Source organism: Rhinopithecus bieti, unplaced genomic scaffold (genome assembly GCF_001698545.2).
Source record: "Rhinopithecus bieti isolate Rb0 unplaced genomic scaffold, ASM169854v2 scaffold_9899, whole genome shotgun sequence".
Lineage (NCBI taxonomy): Eukaryota > Metazoa > Chordata > Mammalia > Primates > Cercopithecidae > Rhinopithecus > Rhinopithecus bieti.
In genome coordinates, this window is record NW_016806979.1 from 3,008,837 (window position 1) to 3,024,303 (window position 15,467).

The 15,467-nt window shown below is 49.8% G+C and overlaps 1 protein-coding gene across 1 annotated transcript in view; it reads right to left on the minus strand.

Annotated features, from left to right (window-relative positions):
• CCDC40 (coiled-coil domain 40 molecular ruler complex subunit) overlaps positions 1-15,467 on the minus strand; it is a 68,265-nt gene that overhangs the window by 45,224 nt on the left and 7,574 nt on the right. The window contains exons 4-9 of the mRNA XM_017879320.1: positions 12,614-12,737; positions 10,605-10,783; positions 9,408-9,491; positions 9,114-9,333; positions 2,051-2,208; positions 1,722-1,844 (exon numbers count right to left, since the gene is read on the minus strand). Coding sequence (XP_017734809.1) covers positions 1,722-1,844; positions 2,051-2,208; positions 9,114-9,333; positions 9,408-9,491; positions 10,605-10,783; positions 12,614-12,737 — 888 coding nt within the window. The remainder of the gene's footprint in view (positions 1-1,721; positions 1,845-2,050; positions 2,209-9,113; positions 9,334-9,407; positions 9,492-10,604; positions 10,784-12,613; positions 12,738-15,467) is intronic.

The following is a 15,467-nucleotide window of genomic DNA, read 5'->3' on the forward strand; positions in this document are numbered from 1 at the left end:
GTAATTTATAATCGACTAGGTTTTTATATAAACTCTGGCTTGCTTTGGGGATCTCATAGGCCTCAATGTTTTGCCTGTCTATCTTGTAACACATTCTTTTAGCCTCTAGAACTTTATAGTTTTGTTTTATTTTAGACAGGGTCTTGCTCCTTAGCCCAGGCTGGAATGCAGTGGTATGATCATAGTTCACTGTAGCTTTGACCTCCCAGGCTCAAGTGATCCTCCTGCCTCAGCCTCCTGAGTAGCTGGGACCACAGGTGCACACCACCATGGTGGGCTAATGTTTTATTATTATTTTATTTTATTTTTGTAGAGACAGGGTCTCACCATGTCGCCCAGTCTGGTCTCGAACTTCTGGGCTCAAGCCATCCTCCTGCGTCAGCCTCCCGAAGTTCTGGGATTACAGGTGTGCACCACCTCGCCTGGCCAGAGCTTTACTGTATACTTCAATGTTTGGTGGGGTGATGCTAGGGTGAGCTGCCATCCTGCTGTGTCCAGGACCCCCTGGGCTTAGCGTGGAAAGTCCCTCGTCTTGGGGACCCCTCGGTCCTGAGCAGAGTGGGATGGTTTCTTGCCCCGTGTGAATCTTCTCTTCCAAAACCATTCTTGGCTGGCCTTCCTAATCTATTTTTCAGACAGAACTCCAGAATTGTTTGGTTAATTAAGGGATTGTTTGATCCTGGGATTCTGATTGGGACGTGCTCTACTTTAATTGCATTTGCAGCTGGAGACACCAGTGATGAGTAACGCCTAGCCCTGGGCCCTCCGTTTACCCTGGGAGCCCACAGCGCTCATCCGTTCCTTCAAGTCCTCTTCGTCTCTTTCATCGGCTGGGCGCGGTGGCTCATGCCTGTAATCCCAGCTCTTTGGGAGGCTGAGGTGGGTGGATCACCTGAGGTCAGGAGTTTGAGACCAGCTTGGCCAATATGGCAAAACCCTGTTTCTACTAAAAATATAAAAATTAGCCAGGCGTGGAGGTGGGCGCCTATAGTCCCAGCCACTCTGGAGGCTGAGACAGAAGAATTGCTTGAACCCGGGAGGCGGAGGTTGCAGTGAGCTGAGATTGCACCACTGTACTCCAGCCTGGGTGACAGAGTGAGACCCTGTCCCAGAAAACAAACAAACAAACAAAAAGTTAATTGTTTCCTCCGTGTCATTCCCGCACTCGTGAATGCAGATGGTGACTCACATATTTTTTTTTAAGTTGCAGTAACTTTGGTTTCTGGTGCTGCCACTACAGACCTGAATTGGGGGCTGAGAGGGAGCAGCTCCCACCCGCTTTGTCCCCTCCGTTCCCTACTCCACATGGTGCAGAGATGTAGGTGCTACCCGGAAGGCTGGCTGCCCACGGTGGGGGGAGTTGTTAGAAAGACGTCAGTCCTCCCTGGAAGAGGTCCCTGCAGGCTAAGGAACTTGCCAAGCATCCCCCCAGCAAGCTGGCCTTGGCGGTCATGAAGAGACTAGAGTGCCTGAACCCTGCGAGGCCTTCTGTCATCCACTAGCCAGGGAAGGAATGGGAATCTGGGCCATCCACCTGTCGGCATCTACTGTGGCCCTGCCATGGGGAGGACCCAATGTTTGCAGATGCTGAAGGAGATGTAAGTTGGCTGCGGTCACTCATCCAGCAGACGGGCAGGTGCAGTCTAGTAGAGCCACCAGCACCCCGTGCATGAGCACCCACTGGTGGGTCAAACACCGAGAGTGGCAGGGACTGCTCTTACCTCACTCACTGCTTTCCTTAAAATCCGGGTGTCCTCAGCTTGGGCCAAGTACTGAGCCTCAAACAGGGCAATGTCTTCTTCCAGCTGCTGGGCTCGAGTGGTGAGCTGGTCCACATACAGGTCCTGGGAAACAGGATGAGAAGCAGCCCCGTCAGGAGGTGTCCGTGGCTGAGGGCCTGTTCTCTACCAACCCTTGATACAAGTCGAGCCCACCCAGGCCGGTCACCACCCCTCCGGCCAGCAGCCTTCACACAGGAGACAAGGCTGAGCCCCTTTCTGAAGCTCCACGGTCTGGTGATCATTCAACGTGTGTCGAGTTTGCAGAATACCTGCTTTTTCTTCTCGATTTCTGCCCGGATCCTCTCTGTCTCGGCCTTCTTCACCACTTGCTTCATCACACGGATGTCGTCCCGCATGTCCTGGTCAATATTCTGCATGTAGAAGAGATGCAAGGCCAAGTTCTCCATCTCAGTCTGCAGAGCTGCCACTGCGGGTGGGGCAGGGGGGTGGTGGCAGAGAAAGAAAGAGAGCGAGCGAGCGTGGGGAGGCTGTCCCAGCGTCCCCCACGCAGAGACCTAGGAGGAGGCGGGGAACAGCTGCCCTGGGCACCCTTCCTGCCATTTTTGGGTAAGAGTGGGAAACTGCTTTTAAACTATCAAGACCCAGACTTTGTCAGCAAAGAGTTTACAATCTCGTGGAAGAGACAAAAATATACGGAATCTACATCCACAAATTGCAACAAGCTGTTCCATTCCCCAACAAGTCTCAGAGATCCTCCCGGTAGTCTAAAGAGACATTGAAGTGGTGCCAGGTGGTAAGGCTTCGGGTTGATTGGATAGATTTCTTACCACTGAAAGGCTGGCAACCTTAGGTGGAGTCTTAAGTCCCCCGGGAGGAGACCAGAGCATCCAGGGCAGGCTGAGCTCCACAGACGCCCCTGCACTGACACTGCCAGGCAGCAGTGCAGGGCAGAGAGGACGAGGCTGGAAAAGGCAGCACCTTCCGTCCCATTAAGTGACAGTCAGTGCTCTCAGAGGAGGCCAAGGCCCGAGGAACTGATTCCTTTAACAAAACTTGCATGAGATGGATTTCTAAAGCTACAGTACCAATTTATTGAGGGAGCTACACGTGGGTCAGTACTTGTTTACTCACCACACAGAGCACTCCTTTTCAGCGGCTGGATCCAAACAGAAAACTGAATTACAGGGCAAAAGACTGCTGGACGCATATCATCCTGGAGCCAGGTGTGCTCAAAGGATACAGCTTAAACTTACAAAACCATTTTGGCTGGGCATGGGGGTTCACACCTGTAACCCCAGCACTTTGAGAGGCTGAGGTGGGCGAATCACTTGAGGCCAGGAGCTCAAGACCAGCCTAGCCAACATGGTGAAATCCTGTCTCTATTCAAATTACAAAAATTAACAGGGCATGATGGTGCACGTCTGTAATCCCAGCTACTCAGGAGGCTGAGGCGGGAGGATCACGCCACTGCACTACAGCCTGGGTGACAAAGTGAGACTCTGTCTCAAAAAAAAAAAAAAAAGCAACCTGTGCAGTATAGTTTGCAGTAGCTAAATTTCAAAGTAAATTTCCTTTAAATTCTCTTTGAGGACTTGCTATTCTTTTTTTTTTTAGCCCAGGAATTCCAGACCAACCTGGGCAACACAGTAAGACCCTGTCTCTCTCTCTTTCTCTATACACACACACACACACACACACACACACACACACACACACACACATATATATGCAGGCTGGTCTCTCTCTATATACATATATATGTGTGTGTGTGTGTGTGTGTGTGTATATATATACAGAGAGAGAGAGAGAATTAGCCAGACCTGGTTGCACGTGCATAGTCCTAGCTACTTGGGAAACTGAGGTGTGAGGGTCACTTAAGGCTGGGAGTTCGAGGCTACTGCGCCGTTGCACTCCAGCCTGGGCGACAGAGCAAGATGCTGTCTTGAAAAAAACAAAAGCAAAAAGAATCCACGAGAATCTACGTTGCCTCTGTGGAGGGCCCTGGTGGCTGGGTGGGAGAGGGGCAAAGAGAGGAAAACTTCCTTTTCGTTGTAGAGCTAGCTCTTGCATTTTGAATCATTACTTTTCCAAAATAAGTAAATAATTATGTTGAATAAATTTAGGTTCACCAAAACATCTCACCACGGATGGTAATGGGAATTGCAATGGATTTATTGCTAATTTGGAGGGAAATGGCATTTTTATATCAGGCATCTTCCCGGCTGGTAACGTGGGCACTCCATTTATTTAGATCTGTTTTATGACCTTTCATAAAATTTCTTGTTTTTCTTCAGATAGGCTCACTTATTCCTTGTTGGACTTATTCCTGGACTTATTTTAAAGTTGTTATAGCTATTATGAATGAGCTTTTTTAAAAATTGTAATTCCTGGCCGGGCGCGGTGGCTCATGCCTGTAATCCCAGCACTTTGGGAGGCCGAGACGGGTGGATCACGAGCTCAGGAGATCGAGACCATCCTGGCTAACTCGGTGAAACCCCGTCTCTTCTATAAAAAAAAAAAATACAAAAAACTATGCCGGGCAAGTTTGCTTGGCGGGCGCCTGCTGAGTCCCAGCCATTCGGGAGGGCTGAGGCCAGGAGAATTGGGCGTGAACCCGGGGAGACGGAGCTTTGCAGTGAGCTGGAGATCTGGGCCACTTGCACTCCAGGCGCTGCGGCGGACAGAGCGAGACTCCGTCCTCAAAAAAAAAAAAAAAAAAAAAAAAAAATGGTAATTCTCTTACTATATTACTGGTGTAGAAGAGAGCTGGTATCCAGCTACTTTATTGATTTCTTACTGTTTCTACTGACTTTTTTTTTTTATTAGTAGAGGTTGAGAATTTCAGTATTTCATTCCCAGATCCATATCTCATTTCTTTCTCTTATTTTCTTTGTGTTGCTGGAGCCTCCAAAACAGTCTGGGGTAACTGCTGTGCTAGCAGGCCGCCTCATCTCATTCCTGATTTTAAGTCTAGTCTTTCCACTGGATCACATTTTCTTGTTAGCTTCTGATAAATACTTAGAACTTTCCTTCTATCCTACTTTGGGATGGATGATGAATTTTATTAAATACCCATGTGGCACCCACCCAGGAAGCCTTTTTTTGTTGGCCAGGCTGGAGTGCAGTGGCACAATCTCAGCTCACTGCAACCTCTGTCTTCCGGGCTCAGGCAATTCTCCTGCCTCAACCTACTGAGTAGCTGGGATTACAGGTGCCTGCCACCACACCTGGCTAATTTTTTGTATTGCTAGTAAAGACAGGGTTTCACCATGTTGGGCAGGCTGGTCTTGAATTCCTGACCTCAGGTAATCTGCCCGCCTTGGCCTCCCAAAGTGCTGGAATTACAGGCATGAGCTTCCGCGTCCTGCCTCCATCCTTTAATTTATAAATATAATGCATGAAATTAGTAGATTTCCTAATTGTGAATTACTCCTGCGTGAATTCCAGAAGTAAATCCTACTTATTTTGCTAACGTTTTGTTCAGGATTTTCACTCTTCATACGTGGGACCACTTTACAGTTTCCCGTTTGTATGCTGTTAGCATTTGCAGCCAGGCTTTCACTAAGCATCGCAGGACCAGCCTGCGGGGAGTTTCCGGAATCTTCCATCCCCTGGAGCTTTGATAACACGGGAACTGTTTGTTCCTTGAAGGTTACTAGAAGCCTTCCGTAACATCTTCCAATATGGGTGCATTTAGAGAAAACAGATTTTTGACATTTTCAGTTTGTTCCATGATGTAACTAGTGCAATGCATAGCATTCTTGAAATTAAAAAAACAAAACAAAACCCTCCCCCAAGTTGTCCTCATTCCCAACATTGTGACTTGCATGATCTCCTTTTTATTGCCAGACAAGCCAGCAGTGTGTAAGGCTTATTGGTCATTAAAAAAAGGCAGTTTTATTTATCAAGTCAATTCATTTTTGATTTATTTCATCAGCTTCTGCTTTTGATCTTTATTGGTTTCTTTGTCTACTTCTTTCAGCTTATTTCCCTCCTTTGAGCTTCTCAAATAGAATGTCTGTTTTCAGGCCTGTTTGTGGAAATGTAAATAAACTCTGTCACAGGTTTTGTCCGAGCAGATTTGGTTGCAACTGGAAGTCTTCACGCGTGGACTTCCCGTTGTTAATTTCCAGAGTCTATAACTGACATGCAGGTCAAATGCTAATGATCCTTCTCCCTTAGAATTCTGCATGCACTGGGAGGCCGAGGTGGGCAGATCACAAGGTCAGGAGTTCAAGACCAGCCTGACCAACATGGTGAAACCCCGTATCTACAAAAAAACAAACATTAGCCAGGCATGGTGGCATGTGCCTGTAGTCCCAGCTACTTGGGAGGCTGAGGCAGGAGAATCGCTTGAACCCAGCAGGCGGAGGTTGCAGTGAACTGAGATCACGTCATTGCACTCCAGCCTGGGCGACAGAGAGAGACTCCATCTCAAAAAAAAAAAAAAAAAAATACAAGAATTCTGTATGCATTGACATCCTGCTATTTATATTTAAGTTCTGCGATTCTCAGCCCTGGCCACATGTTAGCATCATCTGGAAGCTTAAGGGTAAAAAAGAAAAAAACAAATAATGCCTCATCCTTCCCAGAACAAATCAATCTGAAATCTGGGCTGGGCTGGGTCCTGGTGGTATTGAGCTCTCCCTGGTTCCTCCGAGGGGCAGCTGATGGAGATCTTGATGTAAACGCAGCCCAGGCCCAGCCTCAAGAGGCCATCTGGGTTTTCCCGCCTAGAAGCCTGCAGCATTTTTTCTTTTGCCGTGGAATTTGGAAATCTCACCAGCAATGTCTGGGGAGGTTCATTTCCTCTTTCAGCTGCATGGCCTGTCACGAGTCTTTCTGTCTCGTGAACTCACGCATCTGTTCTCCTGGTCATTGGCTATTGCCTCTCATCTCCTGAAATCTCTCTCTTATGGACATTGATTTGATTTTTCTGATCTATTGTCCATGTCTTTTATCTCCTCCTCAAGATATCCAACATTTTGGGGTTTGCTCTATTTCCAGGGAAGATTCCTCAAACTGGCTTTTTAGTTAAGAAATTCAGTTTTCAACGCATTCATTTGTCTAGTTAGTGCCTTTTGGGGGGATGATGGTTATATTTTTAAATTTCATGTACCCCTTTTCCTAACACTTTGTTCTCTTTACAGACACAACGTCCTCTAAAATCTCATGAGACTCCCAGTTGGTGCCTCCGCACGCTCTGTTTTTGGAATCAGGGCTGGGCTTGCCTGTCTGTTCAGCTCAGTCTCCTCTCAGGTCTGGGGATCTCCGGTTGGTAACTCACATTTTGGACATTTTGGCGTGAAGGTTTAGTGACTGTGATGGCTAATTAATACTGAGTGTCAACTTGATTGGATTGAAGGATACAAAGTATCGATCCTGGGTGTGTCTGTGAGGGTGTTGCCAAAGGAGATGAACATTTGAGTCAGTGGCCTGGGAAAAGGCAGACCCACCCTCCATCTGAGTGGGCACCCCCTAACCAGCTGCCAGTGCAGCTGGAGTATAAGCAGGCAGAAAAATGTGGAAAGAGAGACTGGTGTAGCCTCTCAGCCTACATCTTTCTCCTGTGCTGGATGCTTCCTGCCCTTGAACATTCGACTCCAGGTTCTTCATTTTTGGAACTGAGACTGGCTCTCCTTGCTCCTCAGCCTGCTGCTGGCCTATTGTGGACCTTGTGATCCTGTGTTAATACTGAATAAACTCCCCTTTCTCTATATATCCATCCTGCTAGTTCTGTCCCTCTAGAGAACCCTAATACAGTGACTGATGGGCTCCGTCTCCCTCCCAGATGAGGCAGGTGACCGTGGGCTTTCTCCAGGGGCTAGACCCCACGTCTCACCTAAGGGACTGTGCAGTGGTGGCTGACCCCCGGTCAGGGCCGGGACCGCTGCCCAAATTCTTCAGTTCTGAGAAGGCAGAGATGGTGCTATTTGAGGCAGGTCTTGCCAGGTTGAAGAGCCTTGGCTCCAGCCCTTTCCTAATCTCCAGGAAGCAGAGTCCACCAGAGTGTTTAGATCTTTTCAGAATCCCACCCACGCTTTGAGCCCTAGCAGAGGGCAGCCGGCAGGCACTCAACCCCAGCTCCATGGCTCCAGCCTTGCTGAGCAGAGGGGAGCCGGCGGGTGCTCTACCCCAGCTCCACAGCTCCAGCCTCACTGCAGGTGTGGGGAGCAGGTGGGGGCATGCGTCCTCCTTCAGGAGGGTCTAAATTCTGTTACTTCTGGAGGATGCGGTTCTTTCAGTTCAGCATGGATGTCATGTTCTTTCCTTTTGGTGTTTTCTGTTCATTTGATGGTAACTGGAGAGAGGTTCTTGGTAAGTGCCCACTTACCCTAACTCTGAAATTTCCAGAAACCTCTTCCACTTTTCTCAGGGTTTAAAATGTTTCTTTCCAGAACAGCTGGGATGGCCGTGCGCTTCTGTCTTCTTCCAGGTTTGTGTAGGCCATTTCCCCATGATAAGAGTAATACAGAGTTGACTGAGAAAGTTGAAAACATCAAAAAGCATAAAGACGGAAATACTACATAGCCACAAGAGGAAGCCACTGTGCCCGGTCACCTACATGACCAGCTCTGTGCAAGCACACTGCTTTAGTGGTAATGTTGCATAGCATGTGCCGTAGCCCTCACTGTCTTATCTGATTCAAAGCTACCCGCTGACCTGCCGCACACATCCTGCGGTGGTTGGGCCCCGGGCTATGGTCTCACTGTCGTGCCAGCCCCGGCCTCACCCTTGCATTCGCACCTGTCGAAACCCTCCAGCACCCCTGGTCTGCTCTTGCCTCCTGGTCTTGCCTGTCCTTGGACCTCTGCAGCCCACCTGTCTCTCCCAGTTTTGAGTCTCTACACCCTGGCTGTTAGCAGCTTCAGCATTTGCTGCTTTGTCCTGAGAGGTGCCATTTAACATATGTATGACCGGGCGCAGTGTCTCATGCCCGTAATCCCAGCACTTTGGGAGGCTGAGGCAGGCGGATCACCTGAGGTCAGGAGTTCGAGAGCAGCCTGGCCAACATGGTGAAACCCTGTCTCTACTAAAAATACAAAAAATAGCCAGGCATGGTGGCAGGTGCCTGTAATCCCAGCTACTCGGGAGGCTGAGCCAGGAGACTGGCTTGATCCTGGAAGGGGGAGGTTGTAGTGAGCCAAGATCGAGCCACTGCACTCCAGCCTGGGTGACAGAGTAAGACTCCATTTCAAATAACAGCAAAAAGACATTTGATTTACGTGCCTTCCCCTCCTTAAAAGGGTGGGAATCCTTCCAGGACACACACACATCTTACTTTTCTAGGTGCCTGGCCATGGTACATGGGGACACCCCTGGGAACCCCTCCAGGACCCGATGGCGTGTGGGGCCGCGGGGTTGCCTTACGCTTTTTGCGCTCCTCGTTGGCGGCGGCGCAGGTCTTGGTGTAGAGTGTGCGGGCGCCCTGCAGCTCCTCCTCCTTCTGCCTGCGCTCGCTCGAGGCGACTGAGTGGCGGTCGTGACTCTTCTCCAACAGTTTCTGCAGGTGTACCAGGTGCTGCTGCACCTCATAGAGATTCACCCCCAGCTCCTGCCGCTGGGCTCGGCTCTGCTTGGTAGCCACGACCTGGACCAGAGAGAGAAACAGGGTCACCAGGACGCGGGCATCCGGCCGGGGTGGGAGGCTGGACAGATACACACCAGCTCTTGGAGGTCCAGCTTCAACTTTTCGATCTGTCGGTTCAGGTAGTTCTTCAGGGCAGCCTGGAATCTTACCATCAGGGGCTAGAACAATGGAAAAACCACAGGCGGTTACCTTCCTGGTTACCCTCCTGCCCAACCCAGGGCTCAGCCCACACGGCCACAGGTCTCCCTCTGGTGGGCCAGAGGCGACTTCCATGTGGAGTGCTCCCTGCTTCTGCTTGGGATTCTTACTCTGGAAGCCACAAATTAACGGCACCTCATGGTCTCATCTCAGGCACTTGCAGAACTGAATGCATATTTTGGCAAAATGATGGTGAGCTGGGGCCAGAGGGTGGGTGGAGCAGTGGTCTGGGGACAGAACCTCCCCCTGCAGCCCCCAGTTCCTTCCTGCAGCTCCTGGAGCTCTGCAGCTTTCCTGATGGGTGAACGAAATCAACATCTGCCTTTTCCCCTTGCCAGTGGGTAGAGCAGGGAGCTGCGATCCAATTGGTGCCCAGTGGCTCCCAAGATGGGCCCCACACCCCCAACATTGGCAATGACTGGAGACTTTTTTATTTTTTTGAGAGCGAGTTTCGCTCTTGTTGCCCAGGCTGAAATGCAGTGGTGCCATCTTGGCTCACTGCAACCTCCACCTCCTGGGTTCAAGCGATTCTCCTGCCTCAGCCTCCCAAGTAGCAGGGTTTACAGGTACTCACCACCATGCCCAGCTAATTTTTTTTGTGTGTGTGTGTATTTTTAGTAGAGACGGGGTTTCACCATGTTGGCCAGGTTGGTCTTGAACTCCTGACCTCAGGTGATCCACACACCTTGGCCTCCCAAAGTGCTGGGATTACAGGCGTGAGCTACCACGCCTGGCCTGGAGACATTTTTGATGGTCACAACCAGAGGGGGGATGCTCCTGGCATGTAGTGGGGGGACCTCAGGGATGCCGTTCAACACCACACAAGGCACAGCACAGAATGACCCGGCCCCACAGGGCAGGGGTTGAGAAACACAGGCCTTACCTGTACCAATGTTAGAAGAGAGTACCCTACGGAGAGGCAGGTCAATCAGTGCCTATAAACGGTGCAGTGAACAGGCGAGATACAAGTACAGCATGTGGGGTCAGCAGTGGGTCACAGCGCAGGCAGAGAAAGGGGCCTGAGTCATTCTCCATCTGTGTATGCAAAGTAAAACCCGGGAAGGCTTCCTTACGTGGTCTGGGTCCAAAACCACCAGTCGGGATCCTTCATCTTCTCCTTCCTCGTCACTCCCCTCGGACTCCACGCTCTCTGCCACGGCCTCTTCCTCGGAACTGGGCTGCTGGATCTGGTCCTGGAACACTGGCTGGTCTCCTTCCCTGGGGTGGGCATTGGGCACCCTTGGGGGGATCACTGTGGGGAGAGACAGCGACACATTGCCGAGCTGCTGGAGAGAAGGCTCAGTGATTCTCTTCTGGGGCGTCAACGGCACAGCTGCTGTCATGCCTCCTGCACCATGATGGGAAGGTGACAGCAAAAGCATCCAAACGGCTTGTGGGTCAGAAACATCATTTACACCATCTTTTATTCACTGACTCAGCGCATCCCAGAGAAAGGGCCCCGTTTTAAAGGTAGGCAGGAAGGAAATTATTTTTGAGAGGCTTCTTTACACATAAAGAGTGAATAGAAAGGTGGTCACTTAACTAGTGGATTAGATACCATTTTTTTTTTTTTTTTTTTCCAGACAGAGTCTCACTCTGTCGCCCAGGCTGGAGTGCAGTGGTGGGATCTCGGCTCACTGCAACCTCCGCCTCCCGGGTTCAAGCGATTCTCCTTCCTCAGCCTCCTGAGTAGCTGGGATTACAGGCACCCGCCACCATGTCCGGCTAATTTTTGTATTTTTAGTAGAGACGGGGTTTCACCATGTTGGCCAGACTGGTCTCAAACTCCTGACCTTGTGATCCACCCGCCTCGGCCTCCCAAAGTGCTGGGATTACAGGCATGAGCCACTGCGCCCAGCCTAGATTTGAATTTTTTAAAAAATGTGAAACAGCTGATAAGACTGCAAAAGAAAGGAAATAATAAATGAGGCTCTAGTTTTGGCCTTTACATAATTCTAGGTTGGAGGGATCCCTGTTCTGTTTTGTACTAATTTATTTATTTGTTTACTTATTTAGAGACAGGGTCTTGCCCTGTCGCTCAGGCTGGAGTGCAGTGGTGCGATCTCAGCTTACTGCAACCTCTACCTCCCAGGTTCAAGTGGTTCTTCTGCCTCAGCTTCCCTCAGTCCCTCGGGAGTGACAAGTAGCTGGGATGACAGGTACGCACCACTACGCTTGGCTAATTATGTTTTGTTTTGTGTTTTTGAGATAGAGTCTCGCTCTTGTTGCCCAGGCTGGAATGCAGTGGCTCAGTCTTGGCTCATTGCAACCTCCACCTCCCAGGTTCAAGTGATTCTCCTATCTCAGCCTCCTAAGTAGCTGGAATTACAGGCGCCTGCCACCACGCCTGGCTAATTTTTGTATTTTTTAGTAGAGATGGGGTTTCGCCATGTTGGCCAGGCTGGTCTTGAACTCCTGGCCTCAGGTGATCCCCCGGCCTTGGCCTCTCAAAGTGCTGGGATTCCAGGCGTGAGCCACGGTGCCCAGCCTGTTTTTTACTAATTTAGACAGGTGCTATTTTCATGTCATTTGCAAGTAATGCGAGGTTTTGGACTGGCTGCAAGTTGGTACCACAGGGAATTTGCAGCTTCCTGATCTGCCCTCCCGTGTCCACAGTACTGGGATGCCAGGACTACGTAAGAAGACGGGGGTTCTGGAAAGCCTTTGAAAGTCAGCAGACAGATTCAGGCCTGGGGGTGCTGTCACGGCATGCCTTGCTCTGAGACCAGGAGGCAGCGAGAAATGGCCGTCAGAAGATGGGGCTGGGCATCACAGAATCTCAGCGAAGGCTGCATTCTGTCACTTAATCGAAGCAGTTCCTTAATGCCCTTAGGGGAACTGTCTGTTAAATGCAGAAAGGTTCCTACTTCATCAGTCACTGTTAGGATTAAATGAGATAAAACAGTAAACGCCCAATAAATGTTATCCATATCTGTTAATGAGATTTTTCTCTTTCAGCTCATAGCCACTCAGTAAACAGGTAACGAACGGATGACAAATGAGTGGCGTCCCTTGCACAGAAGGGCCCGTGCAGGTGGCTCATTGCCGCCACAGCAGGATGACCTCAGCGGGTGGGCGGCACCTGGCTCCTGTGGGATGAACTCCTCCAGGTCCGAGGACTCCATGCTGCTCCAGTGGCTCAGCCGGAAGCGGTGCCATGCGCCCATCGGGAGCACCTGCCCCTGGGGCTCCCCTGTGGATCCTGTCTGTGGCAAGAACAACCCAAACTAAGTCAACAAGGGATTAACTGCCACTGAGAAGTTATTCAATTTTAACTCATTACATTTGTGAAAGTTGTCAGACTCAAAATATAGTCACCTGTGTGTTTTTTAAAAAACCTAGCCGGGCACGGTGGCTCATGCCTGTCATCCCAGCACTTTGGGAGACCGAGGCAGGTGAATCACTTGAGGCCAGGAGTTCGAGACCAACCTGGGTAACATGGTGAAACCCCGTTTCTACTAAAAATGCAAAAATTAGCCAGGTGTGGTGGTGCATGCCTGTAATTCCAGCTACTTGGGAGGCTGAGGCACAAGAATCGCTTGAACCCTGGAGGTGGAGGTTGCAGTGAGTGGAGATCACAGTACTGCATTACAGCAGGGGCAACAGAGGAAGACCCCTTCTCAAAAATAAATAAATAAAGTTAAAATCGAGTCGGGTGTTTTTATGAAGCGAAGACATTTTCTTACTGAAATTTCCCTAAAGGGGGCTGGTTTGAAAGGAGAGAAGAGGAAACAGTCCTCTTGGGAGACCCTGGCTGGGAGCTGAGGCTTTCCCGCATGCTTTCATGAAGAGGGTGCTCAGAATCGTGGTTTCCCGTCCTTGAGGCGCTCAGCATGTGGGAGCAAAAGATCCCATGACCCACGCATTCTCGTGCCTGGGTGTTTACACTTAGCTACAGATCCAGACAGGCAGAAACCACTCCTTTATTATTATTTTTATTATTATTGAGTAAGGGTCTCACTCTGCCACCTAGGCTGACGTGCAGTGTTGCAATCATAGCTCACTGCAACCCCCAACCTCTGGGCTCAAGTGATCCTCCCTCCTTAGCCTCCAGAGAGCTGGGACTACAGGTGCACACCACCACACTGGCTTAACTTTTTAATATTTTATTTAGAGGTGGGGTCTGGCTATGTTCCCTAGCTGGTCTCAAACTCCTGGCCTCATTCAGCCTTTCCGCTTTGGCCTCCCAAAGTGCTGGGATTACAGGTGTGAGCTGGGGGAACCACTTCTGAATTCCCTGGGCGAGGGAGAGGTAGATGTTTTCCATTTTGAACATTTGCAAAAGTCAAATGATGATCTTTATATCCAAGTGATTTCCTATTACTTTAACAATTACGTTAAACTTTGAGCAATGTATCATCCTAAATAACAAACAGAGAGAGGTTCCATAAAGGAAACTGATATTTATTTGGGGATAGGGCATTGCAGTGGGAATACAGGTGCCATAGGAAATTATGTTTGTATTCAGGGAGGTAAAGGAAGATGAAAGTCAATAAAGGAAAAATGAGGAGGATGACATAATTGTTTTGCGATAATTCTCCTTGGCTGTAAGGATCAACAACAGGGTGGCATCACTTGAAGTTTCGACAGGCAGTTCTGGGCAGCTGTCCTTGCGGAAGTGTTTTTTTTTTGTTTTTGTTTTGAAAGGTTATGATGACCTCTGTGCAACACTGTGGGTTTTGCAGAGTCTTTTCTGATAGGTTTTGTTATGAGAAACCCTCCCCTTAATGGCTTTCCCCAGCTCTGTTTTTCAGGGTTTTTTTTTTTTTTTTTTTGTTGTTGTTGTTGTTGTTGTTGTTTTGAGATGGCATCTCGCTCTGTCGCCCAGGCTGGAGTGCAGTGGCGCGATCTTAGTTCACTGCAAACTCTGCCTCCTGGGTTCAAGCAAGTCTCCTGCCTCAGCCTCCTGAGTAGCTGGGATTACAGGCGTGCGCCACCACGCCGGCTGATGTTTGCATTTTTGGTAGAGACGGGGTTTCACCATGTTGGCCAGGCTGGTCTTGAACTCCTGGTTTCAAGTGATCCGCCTGCCTCGGCCTCCCAAAGTGCTGGGATTACAGCCATGAGCCACTAGGCTGGGCCTGTTGTTGTTGATAAACTCTTAAAAGTGGTTTTGGTTTTATATTTGTCACTTGCGATCATAAAACTTAATTAGGGCTCACCGAATACTGAAGCATGATGTCCTCCAAAGTGACTTTTAGAAACTCTTTCAGGTTTCCCAGGGTGGGGGAGTAGGAGGGATGGGTGCCTTGTGGTTCAGAACGGTGGCTTTGAAGCAAGAGCTACCATTTGCCACAACAGCTGAGTGACTATGCGATGACCTTTCACCTCTCAGTTTCCTCATCCGTACAATGGGCACAATCATAGTTCCTATGTCATAGGGTTGTTATCCTAAGACAACACAGAACGGTGTCTAGCCCATAGTCAGTGCTCAGAAGTATAAAGCAGCCTCTTTCCCTGCCTCCCTTCCACACTCCCATCTCCCCTTCCAGAACAACTGAAACCAAAGCTATGCTGGGGGTCGGGGCAGCCAAGGCAGTGAAAGTGGGAGACAGGTCACATCTAGGGGGATTGATCACATTGGTGAATATAGTAAGGATCATGGGGCCAGGCTTCTCCCTGTTGGAGAAAGGAGCTACAAATATGGAACGGGAGGCCGGGCGCGGTGGCTCATGCCTGTAATCCCAGCACTTTGGGAGGTTGAGGCGGGAGGATTGGTTGAGCCCAGGAGTTCAAGACCAGACTGCGGCGGCCGGGCGCGGTGGCTCAAGCCTGTAATCCCAGCACTTTGGGAGGCCGAGACGGGCGGATCACGAGGTCAGGAGATGGAGACCATCCTGGCTAACACGGTGAAACCCCGTCTCTACTAAAAATACAAAACCAGCCGGGCGAGGTGGCGGGCGCCTGTAGTCCCAGCTACTCGGGAATGGCGTGAA